The 23,650-nt window shown below is 36.0% G+C and overlaps 1 protein-coding gene across 1 annotated transcript in view; it reads right to left on the reverse strand.

Moving 5' to 3' along the window:
* LOC112621141 (multidrug resistance-associated protein 1-like) overlaps positions 1 to 23,650 on the reverse strand; it is a 91,619-nt gene that overhangs the window by 56,310 nt on the left and 11,659 nt on the right. Inside the window, exons 3-9 of the mRNA XM_025380369.1 lie at positions 22,481 to 22,628; positions 21,628 to 21,770; positions 14,061 to 14,238; positions 6,321 to 6,575; positions 3,863 to 3,928; positions 1,687 to 1,824; positions 301 to 447 (exon numbers count right to left, since the gene is read on the reverse strand). Of these exons, the coding sequence (XP_025236154.1) occupies positions 301 to 447; positions 1,687 to 1,824; positions 3,863 to 3,928; positions 6,321 to 6,575; positions 14,061 to 14,238; positions 21,628 to 21,770; positions 22,481 to 22,628 (1,075 nt within the window). The remainder of the gene's footprint in view (positions 1 to 300; positions 448 to 1,686; positions 1,825 to 3,862; positions 3,929 to 6,320; positions 6,576 to 14,060; positions 14,239 to 21,627; positions 21,771 to 22,480; positions 22,629 to 23,650) is intronic.

A 23,650-nucleotide genomic window follows, 5' to 3' on the forward strand; every position in this document is an offset into this window, starting at 1 on the left:
CACCAGCTTTAAAAATGCTAAGTAGAGAACCTAACACTTAACAAGAAAACAAAATAACATATTGAAGTATTTAAAAGTCACTTTGATGGAAAAAAAAGCACAAGCAAGCAAGACATGATTCATTTTTATTCTATAATGTTCTCTATTACTCATTAATTCAGGAAAACTAATTTTGAATGCAGTGTTAAACAACCACATAAAGTGAAATAAAATAAAATTTAAAAGATGAAGAAATAAAATGTCCCAAACCATAGATTCCTGTAAAGGAATAACTCCTAGTTTAAGGTATTCTGTATGTACCTGGACCACAGTTGAGATCACGGTTGGTAACTCAAACAGAGGAATCCTTAAAATATTAAACAAAGACATCGATGTGAACACTTTAGTGGCTGTTAAAATGTTTCCTTCATCCAGTAAGAAATAGACACATAAGGTTGCCAGGGACACCTAAAAAATAGAGATGTGTTGTGTTACTTTCTTCAAATTTCTACTGATAACATTATTAGTTACAGTCCCCAAAATTAGAAAATAAAATCTAAATAATTTTGTTTCCAGCGTTTTTCTTTTAAGATGTTATACCCTTACCACAGTTATTATTACCATTTATATTGTAAACCAGTTCATCTTTTCTTTAAAATTCAGAAGTTTTATGTAAACTTATTTTCCAGTTGCATACATTCTGACATATATATAATAATTATTCTTTCTTTGTGTCATAAGATTAACTGAGGAAGATATGAATAAATCATGTTTAAGATTTATATTTGTTCTTATAAGTTTCATTTAGAAAAGGCAGAAAAAAATCATTCATGCATGCGAATGGACTTAACTATCATATATATAGTCCTGGCTTAAGCAAATACATCTTGGATGGTTTTACCAAAGTATTCCAAATGTAAATATTGCATTTGCTTCCATAATACTCACTTTTGTTGAAATTTAAAAAAATTAATTATCGACATAGAGTGGCAACTTTGATTCAAATTGATGCTCCAGTTACCTGTGGCTTGCTTTTCCTTTGGCTTTTGCCCATGGCTTCATAGTTCAAGGCAATTTATACTCTAGTTAAAATAGCATGGGATTCCCAATGTTTACATGGTGTAATAGAAAGAAAATAATGTCACTTCATGTCAGTTCGCCTCTAAATACTAATTTTGTAACTTTGAGGATGTTTCCAACTACTCTGGACTTCCATTTTGTCTTGTTAAATGAGAAAAATAATGCCTTATTATTGCGAGATTGAAAAAAAGGCAATGTATGTAACTTTCCTGACATTCAGTAACAACTCAATAAATGTTGCTTCTCTTCTCACCTCCATATAATGTGCCCTTTGAGTCTGCTTAAAAGGAGTCGGTCATACATATCAAGCTCTAAAATTGGAATGAAATTCTGAAATGTAGATTGTGTTTTTAAGAGATATAGGCATATATGAAATCTCTGAGAAATTTACAGAGAAGTAAATCTTATTATATCTAAAAAATACAGATCAATGAAAACACATACAGTATTTTCCCTTTCTTTGTAACTTTTGTTCTCTAATCCACATAAGTTAATGAATGTATTTTCTTTACAATTTTAATTCAGATACATAATATTTAACTTTATACATCTTAATTCCAAGTAATTTGGAGGTAAATCTGTAAATCAGATTTGAAAATAAAAACAGGAAATATGACATACACTTACCAAGAATGGAATGCAAGTTAATGTCAGCATGGAAAATACAGTAAGATACCTGGCTGATTTTTGAAATTCCAATTCCTGATCTCGAATTTTGATAATCTTATTTTTATAAGAGGGTTCCCATGCATAAAGTTTGAGGATCTGTAAATAAGTCACAATAATTATCTGACAATCTATATCATAGAAGAAAAAAATGCACACATACAAACAAGTAACACACACACACACACAATTGTGAAGATAAAAAATGATGGTACAACCATGAAGAAAATTGCATTGCTTCCACTTTGACTGAATCAGAATATTTTCTTAAATTGTGGTATTTTGGGGGTGGAGCAGAGCAGAAGGAGGGAATGACCACCCATCCTTATGTCCCCACCACCCCCAGTAACTTATTTCCGAGCCAGACTCGCAACATCCCAGCTGTAAGGCACGAACTCCATAGAACTCCATAGACAGCTCCGTCTAGCTCAGTTCTGTCACTCATCCTGCTGATCCAACTCTCATTTCTGTCTATTACCTTTTTCTTTATAGCTAAACTCTTCTCCCTGCCATTCCAGTTTCTCCACGACAGATGTTTTGGGACTTCAAGCCATTCTCTGAAAGCTGATTAGCGTTTTGAGATTGTAAACTATTTTCTGAGACAGAAAATGTGGGGAAATAGGATCCTACACTCGCTTATTGCATTAAACTTTAGAGTGAATTGACTTACATTCAAATTCCAGCTCTATGCGATGCTTAATTTTTTTTCTTTTTTTTGAGGTGGAGTTTTGCTCTTGTTGCCCAGGTTGGAGTGCAATGGCATGATCTTAGCTCACGGCAACCTCCACCTCCCCAGTTCAAGCGATTCTCCTGCCTCAGCCTCCCAAGTAGCTGGGATTACAGGCATGAGCCACCATGCCCAGCTATTTTCGTATTTTTAGTAGAGACGGGGTTTCTCCACGTTGGCCAGGCTGGTCTCGAATTCCTGACCTCAGGTGATCTGCACACCTTGGCCTCCCTAAGTGCTGGGATTATAGGCTTAAGCCACCGCGCCCAGCTGTCATGCTTAATTTTATGCGACTGCTTGACTGGCTATGGGGCCCAGTTGTTTGTTCAAACAGGAGTCCAGATATTTCTGTGAAGGTATTTCTTAGATGCTGTTAGCATTTCAATCAGTTAAACTCTGAGTTAGACAGATGACCCTCTGTTATATGAGTGGACCTTATCAAATCAGTCGAAAGCCTTAAGAGAAAACGCTGAGGTTCCTCAGTGGGGAAGGAATTCTGCCTCCAGAATGCCTTCAGATTCAAGATAGCAGCATCAACTTCTGCTAGAATTTTCGGTTTGCCCACCTGTTCTACAGATATTACACTTGCCTGCCCCTACAATCAGATGAGCCAGTTTCTTAAATCTCTCTTCATATTTCTGTATATCTGTATCTCTCTATATGAAATCTATTGATTCTGTTTCTGTGGAGAACTCTAATACACTCTCACTGGTTCTGTAAATTTAAACCTGACCCTTAACTGCTCAGTGTCTTGGTTTCCTAGTTAATAAGATAGAAATGGGAAATCTTTTTCTTGAGGTTTATAAGAATTCCATGAGGAAACACATATAAAGGAATAAGCACAGCATTTGATGCATGGAAAATATTTAATAAATGGTAGCAATTATCAGTATTGTCAGAGAGAGGTTTTATAACACCTGTTATCAGATCCCAAGGATACTGACTGCTGTCACTTTTAAACTATCCCAGCTTTTCTAGAGAAAAATAATTTGCAACATACTATTTATAGAATAGCATTTATGTGATCATTTGTGTCCCACATAAAATAAACTAAATGACACCTCATCACTTCCCTTATATAAATCTGCCTTTACACTGATGGGTGTGTTATGACCACTCTTGCCTGCTTCATCTCATCTTTTCAACACAATACCTTAAAATAAGTAGTATTTTGTGACTTTTAGGATATTTGTGTTCACTTGTGTGAGCAACAAAAAGAAAATGGCTGCATTTTATTTGACTTTGCATTTAAATGTTATTTTAGTGATAAGAATTCCTGTAATATCTGAAATCTGAAATTTTCTGCCAACAATTATTATCTGTCATCACTCTGAGATACTGAGAACACTACAAACTTCCTCTGTGTTACCATGCTCAAAATAGGTCAAAGGCATATCCCTTTCATATTACCTTAATTCCATGTAGGATTTCTTTGAGTAGCTTTATCTGTTTATCTTTGTTCTTTCTTTGGCTTTTCTATTTAATGGAAAGAAAATAAAAGAATATTTGACAAAATTGGTAATACTTTTACTGATATGTCCAGAGCTATTTTTAAAATATGCTCTATTTTCTCTATTTTATTTAAGATTTAGTGGAGAAAAGCATCTTAAAATATTTATACATTATTCTATTGACAATGTTGGAAGACCGTTATAAATAGGTAACTTGAACATAGCCAACAGGAGAATAGTAGAAAAGTAGAAAATATAATACGTATTTAAACATAATTTGTTTAAAATTGAATAACACCCACATTCTACTAAGATAGAACACATTTCTAAAAACTCCAGTAACTGTTTATATATGTACTTATAACAGAAGTGTCACAAGAATAAAAATAAGGCTCTCTATAAATTTTATTTGTTCTTTGGGAATTAGAATAATTAAAATGTATATTTTCAAATATACTTCCTTTTCTTTATATAAATGTTATGCAATTGTATTTTTATTCAAATATTTAACAATTATAATATTTTATACTTGTTTGAGCATCGTTTCTTAAGTGTTTTCTCGATTAACATTGGCACTTTATGTTATATGTCATAAGTATTTGTATATCTTATGAAGAATGCTTTTACGAGCTAATATCCATCATATTCTGTGTGCAATTTTATACTAATAATATCGTGTGTGATTTAAAGACATATTTTCTTTTCTTTTCTTTTCTTTTTTTTTTTTTGAGACAGAGTTTTGCTCTTTTTGCCCAGGCTGGAGTGCAATTGCATGATCTTGGCTCACCGCAACCTCCACCTTCCAGGTTCAAGCGATTCTCCTGCCTCAGCCTCCCGAGTAGCTGATATTACAGGCATGCGCCACCACACCCGGCTAATCTTGTATTTTAGTAGAGACAGGGTTTCTCCATGTTGGTCAGGCTGGTCTCGAACTCCCGACCTCAGGTGATCCACCACCTCGGCCTCCCAAAGTGCTGGGATTACAGGTGTGAGCCACTGTGCCTGGCCTAAAGGTATATTTTCTATCTAGTGTATTGGACATAATATTGAAATATCTTTGAAGGTTATAGGACTCTAAGGTTCAAAAAAGATTTTTGCATTCTTAATAATGTGCCTTTAAATAGCAGTTTTTAAAATCCAGAATATATTTTTAAAAACCGGTTAAAAGTATTTGTTATAATTATAAACAAATCTGTTATTCTAAACACTAGCATGCTAAGTACCTTTACTTCATAAATATACGCTATTTTCTAGTTTTTATATTTAAAGATCAGTCATCTTTTATTTGAAAAATTAAGAAAAATATAAAATTATATATAAGTTTTAGTCACTTAGGGGTATTAAAGTAATAAGTAAAAATCTACCCTCCTTCTGTCTAATTCTACTTTACAGGTAACTATTCTTTAAAGACTGATGCTTTATCTCTAGATTACTTCTATGCTTATGCAAATATATTTATAGCTATGTATCTTCATCTATTTACCTCTCCATCACACACATGTGTATAGGTATATTCACATTTTAATAATGGATCAATGATATAGCTACATATATGCATGATATACATGCATATATTTAATCTACTTTTTGCTTTAAAATATGATTGACACATTTCCATGTCAATATATATTGTTAATCTTTGATCCATTTAAAATTATAAAATGTTTTCATAAGCAATACATCCGCCTCTGTTAATTTAACATGTGAAAGCATCTATCTCATTGCAGTGTGATTTCCTTCAATGCAGTGAACTCTGTGGTTTCTCCATTTCTTACAGTACAGCATAGTGCACACTGTCTAACACATGGCGGAATGTTAAAACATATATTGATGTTAAGATGAATGACTGATTATAAAGGAAGAATATCAACATTAATTTAGTGAAGCATTTCCTGTCTGCTTGCTGCAGTACCTCACTTTTCAAACAACCAAGCATACCCCTACCTCCAGGCTGCATGCATACCCTTCCCTTTGCTTGGCATGTCTTTCCTCAGACGTCCACATGAGTTACTCCTTCACCCTGTTGATATCCCACTCCCTTCCTGAGGACTTTCCTGATCCTAAATGTAAAATGGCATTCTTTGTCTCTTCATCACTGTATCTTTACTAAATCTTCTTCATATACAAATGTTTTCTATCTACTTATTTACTTGCTTAACGTTTGTCCCCTCCACTACCCCTCATGAGAGCTGGACTTGTCAGTTCCCCTCACTGCTGTACTTCCTGTGCCTGGAACACTGGCTGACATAGGATACATGCTTGGTCAATGCTGATTGAGTGAATAAGTAAATGACAAAATTGGATGATTTCCATTTATAACTCTCTCTATATGATTAGCGAGATGGTGATTGTTCATTCAAGTCAGAAAAACTCAGCTCCTGTTTGACACATGTAACATCAGGCAGTCATTTTCTTACCTTTAACTTTTTTATTTTAGTTGCAGCTAAAGCATTTATTGGTATAACAAACACAAGGACTGCCACCCCTGCTAACACTGCTGGGCCCAGCTCTTGCCAAAGGAGATATATGGCCATTAGGATTTGAAAAGGGGCAGACCAGAGGAGATTGAGGTTTGCTGTCAAGTCCATGAGTTGCTGAGCATCCGCTGACATCAAGTTAATAATTTCCCCAGTGGAAAACTTTTGTCGAGAAACATTTGATAAAAGTAGGGCCTATAAAAAGAGAAGCAGAATATTTTAGAGTTCTGTGATTATGGGGCATCTTTATAGTCAAATATTGGTAACTTTTAATATCAATGTTTAATATAATTAGGAAAATGTACAAGGTTATTTATGTACTGGGATATTATAAAACGCAGAAACATGATTTTTAGGTGAGGAAATATAATTAGTGATTAAAGTATATAGTTTTAGAATAATGTTTATTGGCAGAGAGTAACGTTTGGGTTTCCAAACAATAAGAATTTATGGAATACTATGCAGCCATAAAGAGGAAACAGAGCATGTCCTTTGCAGGGACGTGGATGGTGCTGGAAGCCATTATCCTTAGCACACTAACGCAGGAACAGAAAACCAAACACCACATGTTTTCACTTATAAGTGGGAGCTGAACAATGAGAACACGTGGACACATGGGGGAACAACACACACTGGGACTTGTCATGGGGATGGGGGCAGAGGGAGGGAGAGCATCAGGAAGAACAGCTAAAGGACACTGGGCTTAATACCTAGGTGATGGGTTGATCTGTGCAGCAAATCACATGCAGCACATGTTTACCTATCCTGCACATGCACTCCGGAACTTAAAATAAAAGTTGAAGCAAAAAAGAGAACCCTCAATAACTTGTTAATTGCCAAAAAAAAAAAAAAAAAATCTCTTCTAGATATATTAAGGCTCTCCTCCATTTGGTGGTGTCCCCATAATGCTAAACCATCTAAATATTATCAATACAAAGTACACAAATGCATCAATGGATATCTAATGAACACTGATGAATAGTTTTATGCTTGAAATTGTGGACCATTTAAAAAGGACATAATTTTATTTCTCAAAGTGATTACAGTCTATCTGTAAAGCTACACACACACACACACACACACACACACACACACACTGTTTTTGCTGTAAGTGTAAAAACAGCAATAAGGGCCATGGGAACTTAGAGATGAAAGTACTTGAAAGGTGTCATAGAGCAGATGCAAATAACATCTTTTCTTCCAACTCCCAATTCTCACTTTCTACAAGTGCATGCTACTTAATATGTGTATACTGAATCCAGTACCCCCAAGCATAATTATTGGTAACTTCTTACAAAAGATGAGGATAGAAATTGATTTATCTAATTATTCATCCATTTAAAATTCCCAGTGAAATACATAAACAACTGTAAAAGTAGTGGGAGATTTGTATTTGTACTGGAAACTGGACAAAGTTTCATTTATATATCAAAAATTTTATGAAAACTTCCCTGCATTGATTTAAAGAGAGACAGGACTGAGACTTGGGGATAGCAAGAGAAAATAAGATACAGGAGTCACTCTAAATCTATCTATTCAATAAATTTTTTAAAAAATGGAAAAGCCCATCTGGAATATAGTAGGTTGGGCCCACAGTGGAACATATAGCCAGGAACATATACCCAGGTGTATGTCATTAGCAGTTTATATGTCTTCTTTGGATAAATGACTATTCAGCCTTAAAAAAAGAAGACAATTCTGCAATATGAGACAATATGGATATACCTTAAGACGTTATGCTAAGTGAAATAAGCTAGACACAGAAAAATAAATACTGGATGAGTTCGCTTATATGAGGTATCTAAAATGGTCAATTTCATAAAATCAAAGACTGGAATGGTGGTTCCAAGGGTGGTGGGGGCAAGGAAAAACTGGAAAGTTAGTACTCAACAGGTACAAAGTTTTAGTTAACCAAGACGAATAAGCTCTAGAGATCTGCTGTAATATATTGCACCTATAGTTAACAATAAACACATTTTAAACTTAAAATGTATTAAGATAATACATTTCATGTTAAGTTTTTTTACAATAATAGAAGAAAAACTCAATTGCTTTAGACTATTAGAGAAAATACTGAAAGTTATTATAAGATTGAAGGTTATTTGTATGGCATTTCTAACACTAGGGGAATTTTTCAATTTTTCAAATTTCTTTCAGTAGTTTTTTCTGCCAAAATTCACAATCCACTAAGGGCAATTTAGTTACCATTTATTGCTAAATTATACAATCTAAGCTGCCTTTTGTTTTATGAAACAACTTGAAAGAGTACTGTAATATGGCCAATTACAGTGGATGGTGTAACATTTCTAGAATTGTTTGGTAGGAAGTACTTTAGTCTGTTACAGGAGGAAAAATGTGATTCAGATGAAAAGCAAGGAAATCTAAAACAATGTTAAAAGTTTAGAAGCTTCTAAGTACTCTTCAATCAAAATGAAAATTAACCAGGTCATTTGTTACCTAATCACTTTTTCTAAGAAACTGTTATTTAAACTTCTATCCAAGTTTTAGATTTGTTTTTTACAGTATTTTCATATCATATAAATCTTAATACACACACACACACATACATAAAGCTGTGTGACTTATCTGTTTTAAAAACTTCATTCATTTCCCTCACTGAATTATGCTCTAAGAAAATTCACATGAACCAGATATAGTTCCAAGCCCCACAATCTTGATTATCACTAGTTCAGTCCTTAATATTTCATTTTATAAACTGACAATGAAATTTGTTTTGCAATTTCACATTCTTCTTATATATTTGTTACTTTCTAGACTCGATGCCAAGACCCTAGTTCTTCATTTCTTTATTTCTTGAATTATTGCAGTAGCTCTAAGGGTCTCCTTCTTTTCTGTCTCATCTGTTTTTAATCCTTTTGTCCTATCATCTGTCTTATGGCTCAAATGGGTTCCAATTTCCTATAGAATTAAGGTCCATTTTAAAAATGTAGTTTTCAAGTTTTTTTTTAAGCAATCCCTTCTGACTTTACTATCTCTCCCACCATTCTGGACATGAAACATTGTCTCAAGCCAAATTAATCTACTCACCATTGTCTGAGCAGGCCTTGTACGCATTTCTGTACCTTTTTTCTTCTATGTTATTCCAACATCAGAGCCTTTACCCCATGCAATGCATCCTTCCATTATTCCATGACCCACATCATGCAATATTAACCATGAAACTTTTCCTGACCATCCTAGCTGCAAGTAATACACATCATTTAATGTAGAGCTGCAAGGGCTCCAAAAAATTTCCATCCCAATGGTCTTCAACCAGAAGTATGAGAAAGGGTAAAGCTGAAGGTGGTACCACATACCACTTATAAGAATGCATTCTTCAACCCCTTTTGTGCCAATAAATATGCTGGGATTCTCTTTCTGACTCTAAGAGCAGGGTTTGGATTCTGTCTCTCCTTCTCCTGACTATACTTAAGTATCTCTACTTTAAGAATGTGACTAAATGTTTACCAGTTTTTGGGTTTTTTTTTTTTTTTGCATTTTATAATTACCATAATTAAAGTTAGATAACATCTTTAAAGTACAAATGGAGACAGTGTAGACACCATACTAGCCAGTATGGTAGCCGCTAGCCAGATGTAGTTATTACATTAAAATTTAAAGTAATTAAAATTAAAAATGGACTTCTTTAGTTGCACTAGTTACATTTCATGGGCTCAGCAGCCATATGTGGTTAGTGTCTACCATACTGTACAGTGCAAATACAGAACTTTTTTTTAAAAAATCACAAAAACTCTATTGGACAATGCTTAATGGAGGAATGCCCCCAGACTGCCCATATTAAACCCAGATCTAATTGATGCTTCTTTTTTAAAAAGTTCTTATTTTTTATTTTATAGATTTAGGGGGTACAAATGCAGTTTTGTTACATAGCTATATTGGTTCATGGTGTCATCTGGGCTCTCAATGTAGCCATCACTCAAATTGTGCACACTGTCCCAATTAAATAATCTCTCATCCTTTACCCCCACCCACCCACCCAGCCATCCTAGTCTCCAGTAGCTATTATTTCACTCTGTATGTCCATGTGTACACATTTTTTAGCTTCCACTTATAAGTGAGAACATGTGGTATTTGACTTTCTGTTTCTGAATTATTTCACTTAAGACAATGGCCTCCAATTCTATCCATGATCCAGCAAGTGTGACATGATTTCATTCCTTTTTTATGACTGAGAGTATTCCATGGTGTGTGTGTGTGTGTGTGTGTGTGTATACACACACATATACAGCACATTTTATTTATCTAATCATCTGTTGATGGACACTGAGGTTGATTCCATATCCTTGCTGTTGTGAATAGAACTATGATCAGCCTACAAGTGAAGGTATCTTTCAGATGTAATGATTTCTTTGGAATCATGTTTTGTTTTTAGTCTCCAAGAATTTCCATGCAGCTTGCACCTGTGAACTAAGGGGTAACAGAATCGGAGTTTTGTGATCACAGAATTTTGAAGTCATCAAGTGGAAGGAGGCCCATGTTCTTTCTTGCAAACCTAAAAATGATATTCCCTGAACTGTATTCCAAACTTACACTAGTAATTGTGGATGGATAAGGAACAAAGCACATCCTGATACCTTCACCCCTGATATACTTTGGCTCTGTGTCCCCACCCAAATTTCATCTGGAATTATAATCCCTGTGTGGTGAGGGAGGGACCTGGTGAGAGGTGATTGGATGATGGAGGCAGTTTTCCCTATGCTGTTCTCATGGTAATGAGTGAGTTCTCATGAGATCTGATGGTTTAAAAGTGGCAGTTTCCCATTTGCTCTCCCTCCAATGCTCTAATCATGGAATGAAATCCTGTTCCATATGGACTATATACCAAAACAAGTGTTAGCATTCAAACCGGTTTCTAGATTCTTCTGTATCTTTATTCCATATTGGAGGCAGCACATACTGCTTCTAGAATTAGGACCAGGACAGCCCCTCTAATCCTGTATTTGGACCTAGTTCTACAGAGCTAAACTCTGCTGCAAGTTCAGTTACCATTTACTGCTCAATTTGTACTTGGCTTTCCAAGATCCATAAAACCACTTCATGCCCCCGTTGTGGCCCAACAGAGCAAAATGGCCTGTAATACTTCATGTCCAGTTCAGCCCAAATTAATCTTAAACAATCTCTAAGGAATTATACAAGGTCTAGCCCCTGTAATCACTATTCCCACTTTGCAATAGACTGAACGATGACACTTGTTTCCCTTTTTACTTCTAACAGCTTGCTCTAATTTCTACTTCAGTCTGTTCTGTTTTTAAGATGTTGGGGCTCAGAACATGACACCCCAAAATACGGCACCTTGGCATGCTGAGCACGTGGAACTGAAGAACACTGGGAAAGCCTCAGAAGCAAAGTCTCTCTGACCCACTCCAGCCCTTTTGTCTCCCCCTCCTCTTTCTTTCCTTTTACCAAAAATGAGTCACAGGAACTAGAACCCCTCTCCCTACAAACAAGACATTTAACTCAGAGAGATAACACTTTTTCCCTTCTCTCTTGAAGACTATCCTTCCAGAAGTCTCCTGTCCAATATCCAGGGAAAGGAATACTATACAGAGAGACCAGGAGGAATCTGAGTGGAAAGGTCATGCTGGGCTTCTCCTCTCAGTGCATTACTATCGGATCATACCCTTTTGTCTGATCACATTTCTACACTGCTGTCTATTCTTTATAGAACCTAAGCATAAGAATAGACAGTTTTTCCTGGATCGCTGGGTCTTACTTCTGAACATGTAAAATCTAATTAAATTAACTTGTTTTATTTTTCTCTTTTCAACCTGTCTTTTGCTATAGACGTGTCCCACCGAACTCTTATGGTGGGTGAAAAGAGGTATTACACCTTTCTGCCCCTACAAAGGACTGCTTTTATTTAGAGCAGTTTTAGGTTCACAGCAAAACTGAAAGGTACAGAGAAATCTCATATACTGCTTACCCTGCATGTGCATAGCCTCCCCCATTATCCTCCACAGAGTGGTACATTTGTTACAGCCGATGTTACAGCCGATACATCATTACAGCCGAACATTGTTACATTGTTACAGCCGATACATCGTTATCACCGGAAGTCTGCAGATTGCATTAGGGTTCACTCTTGGTGTTGTACATTCTATGGGTTTGTACAAATGTATAATGACATATATCCACCATTGTACTATCACACAGAGTGGTTTATTGCTCTAAAAGTTATCTGTGCTCCACATTTTATGCTTCTAAATTCACTCTTTCATGGCAGTTTAGTCTTTTATGCTTGTAAATCCACCTACATCTCATGTCTAAACTCCAATGCTCTAATCATGGAATAAATTCCTGTTCCATATGGACTGTATACCAAAACAAGTGTTAGCATTCAAACCGGTTTCTAGATTCTTCTGTATCTTTATTCCATATTGGAGGCAGCACATACTGCCTCTAGAATTAGGACCGAGACAGCCCCTCTAATCCTGTATTTGGACTGAGTTCTACAGAGCTAAACTCTGCTGCAAGTTCAGTTACCATTTACTGCTCAATTTGTACTTGGCTTTCCAAGTTCCATAAAACCACTTCATGCCCCAGTTGTGGCCCAACAGAGCAAAATCGCCTGTAATGCTTCATGTCCAGTTCAGCCCAAATTATAATACTTCCTTCCCCTTACACAAAGTCAATAGCTCTCTCACAGACCTTTTCAAGACTTTCTATGTGAAAACTTCCTTAGATGTGTACAACCCTTGTAGATTTCCTATTCATCTGATCTCTTATAAAATCTGCATTTAATTCCACATATTTGTTATTTATGCTAACACTTCCCTCAATTTATTTGGAAAGCAGGGGCTCACTTGTTCATTCATGCATTCATTCATTTATTCATTCAGTAATCCAACTTTAATAAAGTGTAAAAGTCATTGTCTCATATGATAAAGATACAACAGGTGAATAAATTTCTATTCCAAATGCTGATGAACCTACAATTTATATCAGAGTGCAAAGCAGGAACAAACTACACTTATTGCTTGGATAACTACTTGATAACTAGGGGAAGGAGGAAGCTCTTTAACTGTTTATAATTATGTTGTAAATAAAATACCCTCCATGATAAAGAGGCAGTGTTTAAAATGGTATTTTCAAAAAAGGACTAATTAAACTTTAGGGTTATGCCAGGAATAAAGATCAGCCAAGTTTGAGAGGCAGGACTTAGAATAAAAGAGCAATGGAGAATGACTGTATAAAAATGAATGACTTTATTGCCCAAAAACGAAGTTCATAGAGGAGAAAGAAAAAGGTAATATGAAGATTAAAAATAATATTGTGAAAAGAAGAGCTTTTATTGATGCATACATACAGAAAACCATGAAAATATTCAATTCCATTCACTTTGTGAGTAGCAGTTAGGTGGCATAAGAGTAAACAAAGATTATCATTTAATTTAATGGATTAGGGCTGACTAGAATTTGTAAAGACCAGAGAGAGATAGAGAGAGAGAGAGAGAGAGAGAGAGAGAGAGAGAACATGCACTAAAGAGAAATTAATGCAACCGATATCCATGAGCCAAAGTTCTTTTAAAGCAAAACAAATGTATATACAAAGGGTTTCCTAAAGAGTTTTTGATATACTCCCCTATTTTTCTAGTCCCCTTATTTTAAAGCACATAAGGGAGTAGTCCCTCTAGAAATGGGAATTCCTTGGAATTTTTACCTTTTTGTAGATCAGTCCATTTACAGCTGTTTTAACTTTTGCTGAGGTGAGCATGTTAAAACATTGATATCGCTGAAGAATCAGAGTTTGCAGAAAGACTACAACAAAAAGTGCCATTGCATAGCCGTAGCCATTCCAGCCAAAATCGGAGCTGTCTTCACAGAAAATGATCATTTGCCTGAATGTCACAAAAATTGAGAATGGGTAAGAAATGTTAAACATCTGAAGCAGTTAAATGCTTATGAGAGTTTAGCATTGTCAAAATGTTACACACACACACACACACACACACACACACGCACACCACTCCTACCTGTTCTTTTTCTCTACTTGCTTAATTTGGTATTTGTCCCCCCGTCCCCCACCTTTTTTTTTTTTTTTAAGTAAAATCAGGAATCCCTTCCACTGGCTTGTGAGTACGAGGTTATTTTCTGGTTTTCACATGGCAGGCCCATCAAATAATTAACTTTTCTGGTATAACTTCATCAGAAAAGTCGAGACATAGATACATGTAAAACCATTTTTTTCTCAAAATTATGTGTTTTATCAAATACAGGGAAACATGACAACCAGAACGTAAGGAAGGGATCTTACGTATGCCACACAGGTGCTGCCTTTTATTTTTTTTAAAAAAAAAAAAAAAAGCTTGATTTATATCTCATGTTTTATTTTCACTTTTATCCATAACCAATTTCTTTTTTCTCTGCTTTTCCTTATTTCCTCTTAAGTTTGTGACAGCATGATCAGGATGATTAGGGCCAATCCTGGGGTGCAGAAAAACAGTGGGGATGGTTCTAATTACAAGTATCTTGGCTGATAGTCCCTCAACTATAAACGTTGTCTAAAACTCAGAGTGCCTGATGTTCATTGGTAATAATATTTTAAGCATGATTTTAAACCGCATCAATGTAACTGAAAATAATATTTAATTTAAAAGACCACATAGCCCATGCAACATGGTGAAAACAATTTGGGCATATACTGTGACATACTACAAGTTAACATACCATTTATTTTGCAGGCTTACTATTTTGGGTTTTATTTAGTAATCCCTTCTATTTCATATGTAAAGGGATAGTATTAGAGGTTTGATAAGTGGACCTTTCTCACTGTAAACTCTGGAGATGCAAAAATGTCCTATATCATTGCAATGTGCCATTTTGAGTGAATCCATAGGTTAGTAGAACTAAAATGAAGCCATATGCAATTAGGTTTGATTATATCTACCCTTTTCTCAAAAAAATATTATATTTAAAAACTCATTCTTTATAAAAGTTTAATTTTTTTTTTTTTTTTTTTTTTGAGACAGGGTTTCACACCTGTCGCCCAGGCTGGAGTGCAGTGATGGGCTCTTGGCTCACTATAACCTCTGCCTCTCAGGCTCAAGGAATCCTCTTGCATCAGCTTCCCAAGTAACTGGGATTATAGATGTGCGCCCCCAAGCCTGGCTAATTTTTGTATTTTTAGTAGAGGCAGGGTTTTGCCATGTTGCCTAGGCTAGTCTGGAACTCTTGACCTCAAGTGACCTCAAGTGATCCACCCACCTTGGGCTCCCAAAGTGCTGGGATTACAGGTATGAGCTACCACACCCAGCCAAAAGTTTAAATTTTTAAGTAGTAAGTAAAGCATAAATTTCTAGGCTTTGATCTGTTTGTTGACAATTTGGACAGCTACTGTGTTAGAATTAAAAGTAATTTGTCTTGTTCAAATTGCTTTATCAACCAAGTGCTTAAAAATATTAACTTTATTAAAATAAGACTTTAGAATAAAATATATACAAGTGTCTCTAATAGTAAAACCTCTAGGTATCAACAATTATTTGGAGCATTACATATTCTCAATGAAACTATTAAATTACCCCACACCCCACATATACATAATAACAGCAGAAAGTTCTGTATTTCTTAATTGATGTCATCCATTGGGACACCTACTTTTTATGAAAGCAACTTGCCAAATCCCTTCTTTGTTCTAGGAATTACATTTCCTGAAAGAGTAGCACTATTCTTATTGGGCATATATCTACCGATTATACTTTTTCCTTTTTTACAAAGACAAAACAACTAAACGACTAACATCAGGCATTGTAGTGGTTCTACACACATTAACTGAGAAATACTAAAAACAATCTATGCTCAAGGCTTGATAAAGACCATAAAATAATATTCATGATATTATATACAAATACTTGTTTTTTGTTTGATATTACAATAAAACCCAAAAAGGGAGGAAGAGAGCCAACACAACAATCAATAAGAAATATATCTTGTGAATAATGAAAGTATAATTTTACTAATAAATTAATAAAAAATATTCCTTTTATGTGTTTTATTTTACACATATGAGTCATAATATGACAGTGTGCTCTCATCCTTAAAGATAGTCCTTTCCAGCAACTTTTTCATATAAAAAGAATATCTATTTTGAGACTACATATATACATATGTACATATATGCATATGCAGTCTCAAAATACATGTATTCTACATATGTATGTGTGTGTGTGTGTATATATATGAAACTACACATGTATATATGTAGTCTCAAAATTAGCTTATAAAATTAGTTCTTCTATGGCCAAATTATGATCACACAAGCTCTGCAATTCTTTCTGATCACTCAATTGTTACTTATTTAACAATTGAAATTTTAAGGTTTTTAAATTTAAGGTTTTTCAGCTGCTGCAGAATAAGGGTACTTTGGAAAATTGTAACTTTGTGTTAATTCCCATTTATTCTGTATTTTTTTCAGGGAATTTATTTCGGTTCTTTATGCCAGACTTCGTGCTAAGAGCTAAAGACACAATGATTGAATAATGCAGGAGAGTTTGCCTCTTTCATCATCACCTAGGCCGGGAGAAAGGTGTGACTCACTGCAATGCAATATTAAAACTCTTGTTTTGCAGGTTTGATCAAACCAGTGTGATGCAAAAGTGTCTCACAAAGTAAAGGAGACTGTTTGCTACTCCACAGACATTCTTTGGTAATTCAGATACAACTTTTAGGGAACAGAGACACACTGAATTGCTATGACCTACTGCTATTTTAGGAAAGACCATGGCCATGGTGAGATTCTCTCACAAGTCTCTTGAGCAGTAGTCATTGGCAAAGGGGAATCAGAGTATGACTGAAAATCCCTCGCTACTCCTCTCGTTGAGAAATTGAACCTCTTTTCTCTAATTCCCTTCCCTTTGAATGTGGGCTGATTTAGGGGATCTCTTGGCGAAAACAATGTGGCAGAAGTGACCTGAGATGTCCAAGCCTATGTTGTGGAAAGACTTGTCTGAACCTCTTATAATCCTCATGCTGAGGAAATCCAGCTGCCATGTAGGAAATTTAACGACTCTAAGACCTCTGTTCTCAAGCTAACCATTCAGAGAGTCTGTAGAAACAGAGAGAAGGAGAGAGATAGCGAGGGTGGGGTGGAGAGAGAGAGAGAGAGACAGGGAGAAAGGAGAGAGAGAGGACAGAGGAGAGAGAGAGAGGAGAGAGGAGAGAGAGAGATCTGGCCATTTCCAGCCATCTCAGCCCAGGCCTCAGAGGTGTGAGTCACGGAGCCATTTTGCGCATTCCAGCACAGCACACAGCGAGAAGAACCAGGGTAACTCAGCCCACAGTTAGAACCGAAGCACCAGCCATATGTCTCCATGTGAGCTGCTTCAGCTGTCTCCAGTTGTTCTAGACACTCAGCCAAGGTCACAATCATAGTGGAGCAGAGAAAAGCAGTCTCTGCCTGAAGTTTTGACCACCAGAATCATGAACATAATAACATCATTGTTTAATGCCACCAAATTGTGGTGTGATTAGTTTTGCAGCATTGGATAACCAGAATAGGGCAAGAAAGGAAGATGCTGGCCAATCCTCCGATAGAAAGATTTCTGGTCACACGTAAGATAGTGCCATGGTGACTCCTGGGATATGCTGAGGTGAGGGGCAGAGGCAAGTGGAGGGAGAGATCTGTCATTTTGTGGGGAGGGGGCAGTTAATCCAGGAAACATTTGGCTCATACTTCTACAGACAAGGGAGCCAACAAAGAATTTGGGGTGAAAAATGTCAGGAACAGTTTTCTGACGGCAATAGATACCTTGCTTGGATTCCCTGGTTCCATTCTCTCTTGTTTTTATTTTTATGTGTTTGTGCTAGCCACTGCTTCTCAGTATCCTTTGATAAATTTCCTCATCTTCACCAACTCTATGCTTTGGAGTAACTGATAGTTTTTGTTTGTTTTTGTTTTTTTTGTTTTTTTGAGGACATCTTTACTTTTCTTCACATATGTTAAGGTGATTTCATCCAGAACAATGGCTTGACTTACCCAGTCCAATTTAGAACAATTCCAGTTTGTCACTCCAGCCTATATCTTTCCTAACACCAGGTGCATATAGACAACTGGTTACTCAACCTTTCTTGTTTTTTTTTTAGACAGAGTCTTGCTCTGTTCCCAGGCTGGAGTGCAGTGGCGCAATCTTGACTCACTGCAACCTCCACCTCCCGGGTTCAAGCGATTGTCCTGCCTCAGCCTCCTAAGTGGCTGGGACTACAGGCACATGCCACTATGCCCAGCTAATGTTTTGTATTTTTAATAGAGACAGGGTTTCATCATGTAGGCCAGGATGGTCTCGATCTCTTGCCCTCATGATCCGCCTGCCTTGGCCTCCCAAAGTGCTGGGATTGCAGGCGTGAGCCACCACACCAGGCCTACTCAACCTTTTAATCTAGATGGTCCCATGTCAGGGATCCCCATGACAATTCTCCAGCTCAATTATTTATTTTAATAACTTACAGGACTCGGCATATAGTTATCCTCATGGCTATATTTATTATGGTGAAAGGATACAAAACAAAATCAGCAAAAAAGAAAAGATATATGGGGTGAAGTCTGGAAGGAAACGGGCACAAGCTCCAAAAGTTCTTTCCCTGTAGAGTCACACAGAACATGCTTAATTCTCTCAGCAACTAGTTGTGGCAATACATGTGAAATGTCTACAAGGTAAGCTTGTTAGAAATTCAGCATCCGGGGTTTTTATCGGAGGCTGGTCAAGTGGACACCCTTTTCTTAACACACACCAAAATTCCAGACTCCCAGAAGGAAAACAGATATTCACCATGAACCATATTGGTTGTATAAACAACTTGGAGCTATTGAACCATTCTCATCAGTTAGGGTAGTGGGTACCCTCCTGAAATGTAAGTTCCAGTTGCCAGCCAAAGATCACCCCTGTAAGCAGGCTTTCCAAAGTCCATAGGCAAGCCTGCTATGTTAATTCTTCCTTGCACAATAGCTAATAGATCTTTCAAGGTTAACAAGTCCAGAAGCAAACCCCATTCCCTTCTCTAGTCTTTTCATTTTCTGTATCTCAGGATATACTGACTTGTTTACCTTATGATTAAAAACAATTTTTTGAAGGCTTCCTTTACTTCTCGCTTCCTCTCTCAACCTACATTCAGTCCATCAGTATGTTCTGTTAACTCTACCTTTAAAACACCAGAGTCTGACCACTTCTTATCACTTTTATTACTGCTACCTAGCTGAAGCCACCGTTGACTTTTGCTTGGATTATCACAAACAAACTTCTAACTGGTGTTTCTTCTTCCACTCTTGCATTTCTTGATTTTATTCTCCACATAGCAGCCAGAGTCATTCCTATAAGACTTAAGTCTAATCAGATCTTTGATTTTTTGCTCAAAATCTTCCAAATGCTTCCCTGCTAATGTGGACTAAAAGCCAATATTCCCATCATATTTCATAAGGTCCTTCAAAATCTTTTCATCTCTGCACCTTTCTCACCTCAACCTTATCTTTCCAGCTCTCTGCTCCAACCTCACTTTGCCTCCTTGCAGTCCCTCAGAGATACCAGGCATGAGAGTCTTCATGACTTTTGCCCTCCCTGCTACCTTTAATCACAATATTTTCTTGGCTTCTTTCCCAGTCTCCTTCAGGACTTTGACCAAATGTCGCCTTATCACTAATATCTTTCATAATTACCTTACATAAAACAGTAACTTCTAACTCCTCAAACTGGCATTCCCTTACCCTACTTCGTTCCTAAGCACTGATGATATCATTTATGTTTATTCATTTGTTTGACTTTCATCTCTCCCCTCTAAATGTCATCAGAGCAGGTTCTTTGTTTTGATTTTTGTTCTGTCACAGTTTTGCCATGCATAGGTGCTCAATAAATATTGAATGAATATATTCCTGAATATCATCTGGGATGTAGGTAATGCAGGATTAATGATATTTTCATGAATTAAGTGATTATTAAAAACTCTAATAACTTGGAAATTTTTCAATGCTAAAAATATAATCACCAGTTAATAAAATATATGTTTCTTTGTGTTTCCTTCATATGACAGCTAGGTGTAAGTCAAGGTTTCCTTGAAAAAGGTGGCACAGTCAAAAGCTCAGTTTCATTGTCTACCTGTAAACCATTGCAGATAGATATTATAGAAATGCTTCAAGTCTTTTTACTGTATCTATATCTAGATACAGAGATACACAGAAATATACCTATGTTAGGTAATAATAATATATGTTTATATATGTTATGCATAGTAATTGTTTGTGTGTGTATGTGTGTGTGTGTGTAATTGCCGTGACTGTTAAAGCTCAACTCTCAAAAGGCCACAACTAAGTAACGTAGTGAAAATATGTATCATTTCCTTTTCTAAGCATACATTCAAGCAAGACTTCCTAAATTTCAATTATAACTCTGGCACTTTCTAGCTGTGCAGACTTGGACAAATTACTCCAATCTTTCTGTCTATTTCTGCCATTGTAATAATGAATGTAATAATACTTTCTATGTCGCAGGAGTGTGGCAAAGATTAAATGAGATTACCAATGTGATGGTTAACTTTATGTGTCAACTTGACTGGTGAAGAAATGGTAAAACATTATTTCTGTTTAATAACATTTAAATAATGTTTTACCATCTACCAGATGTCTGGGTGTGTCTGTGAGGCTGTTTATGGAAGAGATTAGCATTTGAATCAGTAGACTGAGTAAAGAAGATCCCAGGGCATAGTGCCTCATCCAATTTATTGAGGGCCTATATAGAACAAGAAGGTAAAGAGAGAGTGAATCAGCTCTCTTTCCTGGAGCAGAAATATTCACCTTCTCCTGCCCGTGGACATCAGAACTCAAGGTTATCTGGCCTTTGGAGTAAGACTGAATTACATGACTGTCCTTCCTGAGTCTCTAGTTTGCAAATGGAAGACTGTGGGACTTCTTGGCCCCCGTAATTGCAAAAGCCAATTCCCCTAATAAATCCCCTTTTATTTGGGTTTATCTATCCTATTGGTTCTGTTTCTCTGGAGAACCCTTGCTTAATAAAATTAACATAAGATTTTAGAACAGTGCTTAGTATATGGTTGACTTTATTAGATATTGACTATATTATCCTAATTCCCATTTATATTGTATATAACCCTAATAGCATGTCCACATCCTAATAATATTTGCAATAAGAATCTTCTCTACTCTTTTGTATTAGAACTTTTATATTAGAATACTTACTTATCGTTTATCTGTGAGGAGGGAGAAAAAAACCCACCAGACTTTAACTTACTTCATTATGAGTGGGCTAGTGAAGGACAGAATGTCAGCAAACACTTTGAATAAGGCAACTTGAATCAGGACAGACTTAAAGGTATTCCACAATGCATAGAGTAGAGATGGTTTCTTGGTATGTGCCTCTTTATAAAAAGATGCCTACATAATTAAAGAAAATAGAAACAATGAGAAAATTGGACACAACTAATATTAATAAAATGAAATCTATCTAAACAGATGATACAATTAACAATGTGCTCTGAAGACGATAAGTTAATAAGAAAGGAATCAATCAGTTAAACTTGAAATTATGACCCACATCATTGAGATGGTAGGTGGTGTTACTCATACCATATGGCATAAAAGGGCAAGTGCAATAGTTGCATTTTATTATTTTTGTGAGTTTTGAAACTACTTAATTAATATAAATACAGTTTTTATCTCCAAATTACATTTTCTTTTGGAGGAGTCTGAAAATACTATATATGCATAGGCATATATGATGCTAGAGGTGGAGTGTCTGCCCCTGCTCCCATAAACTTTAATTTTGGCCACCATATAATTTGCTTTGACCAATAGACATGATGCTCTGAGACACAGAAGCTATCTTTGTCACCGCTGGTAAGGAGCCAAAGATATATGCATGCATAGCAACACATGTGCTCCTGAACATTAAAGAGAAGCAGTGTTGAGTAGTTTGAAGACAGAAGGGGACTGCAATAGCAATGAATTATGCTTATAAAGTAGATTGTCATTTCACCTTTTAGGAATTTTGATATTAATAATGGTATCTCATACTCAAAAAAAGCTTTATCTAGTTTTCAGGTAGTGATTGCTTCAAGATGTAACAGAACTTTGTAATTAATTACCTTTACTTTTTGCCTCTCTTGATTCCTTAAAACGTCCTTTCTCCATTGTTTTTCAAAGATGGGGCACACAGTGTAGGAGGAATCACTTTCATTTAGTTCAAAAAGATCCTCTCTTTCCAAAGGTCTCTTATAGCCTAAAGTAATTACTCTAAAGATGAAAAAGTAAGGCAAACAAGATATAAAACAAATAATCTAGTTAAAAAGAAATTGTCATGCATTTACTTCTTTCTTTGATTTATACATTATTTTATTGATTACAATACCATAAGGAGATTACGTGTTTAAAAAAAAAAAACATACAGTTTTATCCTGGAGGTCAATAATATGCAATAATCATTTATAGTTTTTATAAATGCTGTTTAGACATCCAATGATTCAGCAACATGCCGACTTCATTTATTCAGCTTATATTTGGGAAGTGTACCACTCAGCTCATTCACTACTTGACCTCACTTCCTAAAATTTAAATAGCAAACTTTCACAGTAGAATATTACCCTGACCACTCAAGTACCCACATTGGCTTTTAGGCTTGTATTGGAGGGGAAACGAATCCAACCTCTGAATTTGCAATTTTCTTCTGTCCCACTAGGACTTTCTGTACAATTTGCCACTTGACTTTATAGATTGTACAACTGGATGGGGAGTACTTGTCCCTATCCCATAAGCTCTGGCCTTGGCCTCATGACCAACAGAATATGAGCCAATGTGAGAGTGCAGTTTCTGAACTGATGCCTTAAGAAGCAAGGCAAGTCTCCACCAGTCTCTTAGTTTTTCTACCCTCCTCCATTCATTGAGCTTATCCTGGCTGACACTGGGAATAATTATGCAAGAACGGTGGATCTAAACTGGGAGGGAAACAAGATGCATAGCGTAGTTTTACCACAGAAGTTACTGTGGAGAGAACGAATTGCACTTACCTACAGCTCTGCTCTACCATCTTTCTGCTAACAGGGATCTGATATTTCTTCAGTTGCAAATCTCTTGAACTCATGGTCAGGTCTTATTTTAGCCACAAAGTTATGAATTATAATTATCTAAACCAGTCCTGGTACTCTCATTACCCTCTGCTTGGGATTAATAATATAACTGAGTTATATTATTAATTATATTTTTATATTAGGTATTGCTAACAATACCTAAGCAAATATCTGCTAGGCAGAACTTTCCTT

This window comes from Theropithecus gelada, chromosome 3, assembly GCF_003255815.1.
Source record: "Theropithecus gelada isolate Dixy chromosome 3, Tgel_1.0, whole genome shotgun sequence".
In the NCBI taxonomy this organism is placed as follows: domain Eukaryota; kingdom Metazoa; phylum Chordata; class Mammalia; order Primates; family Cercopithecidae; genus Theropithecus; species Theropithecus gelada.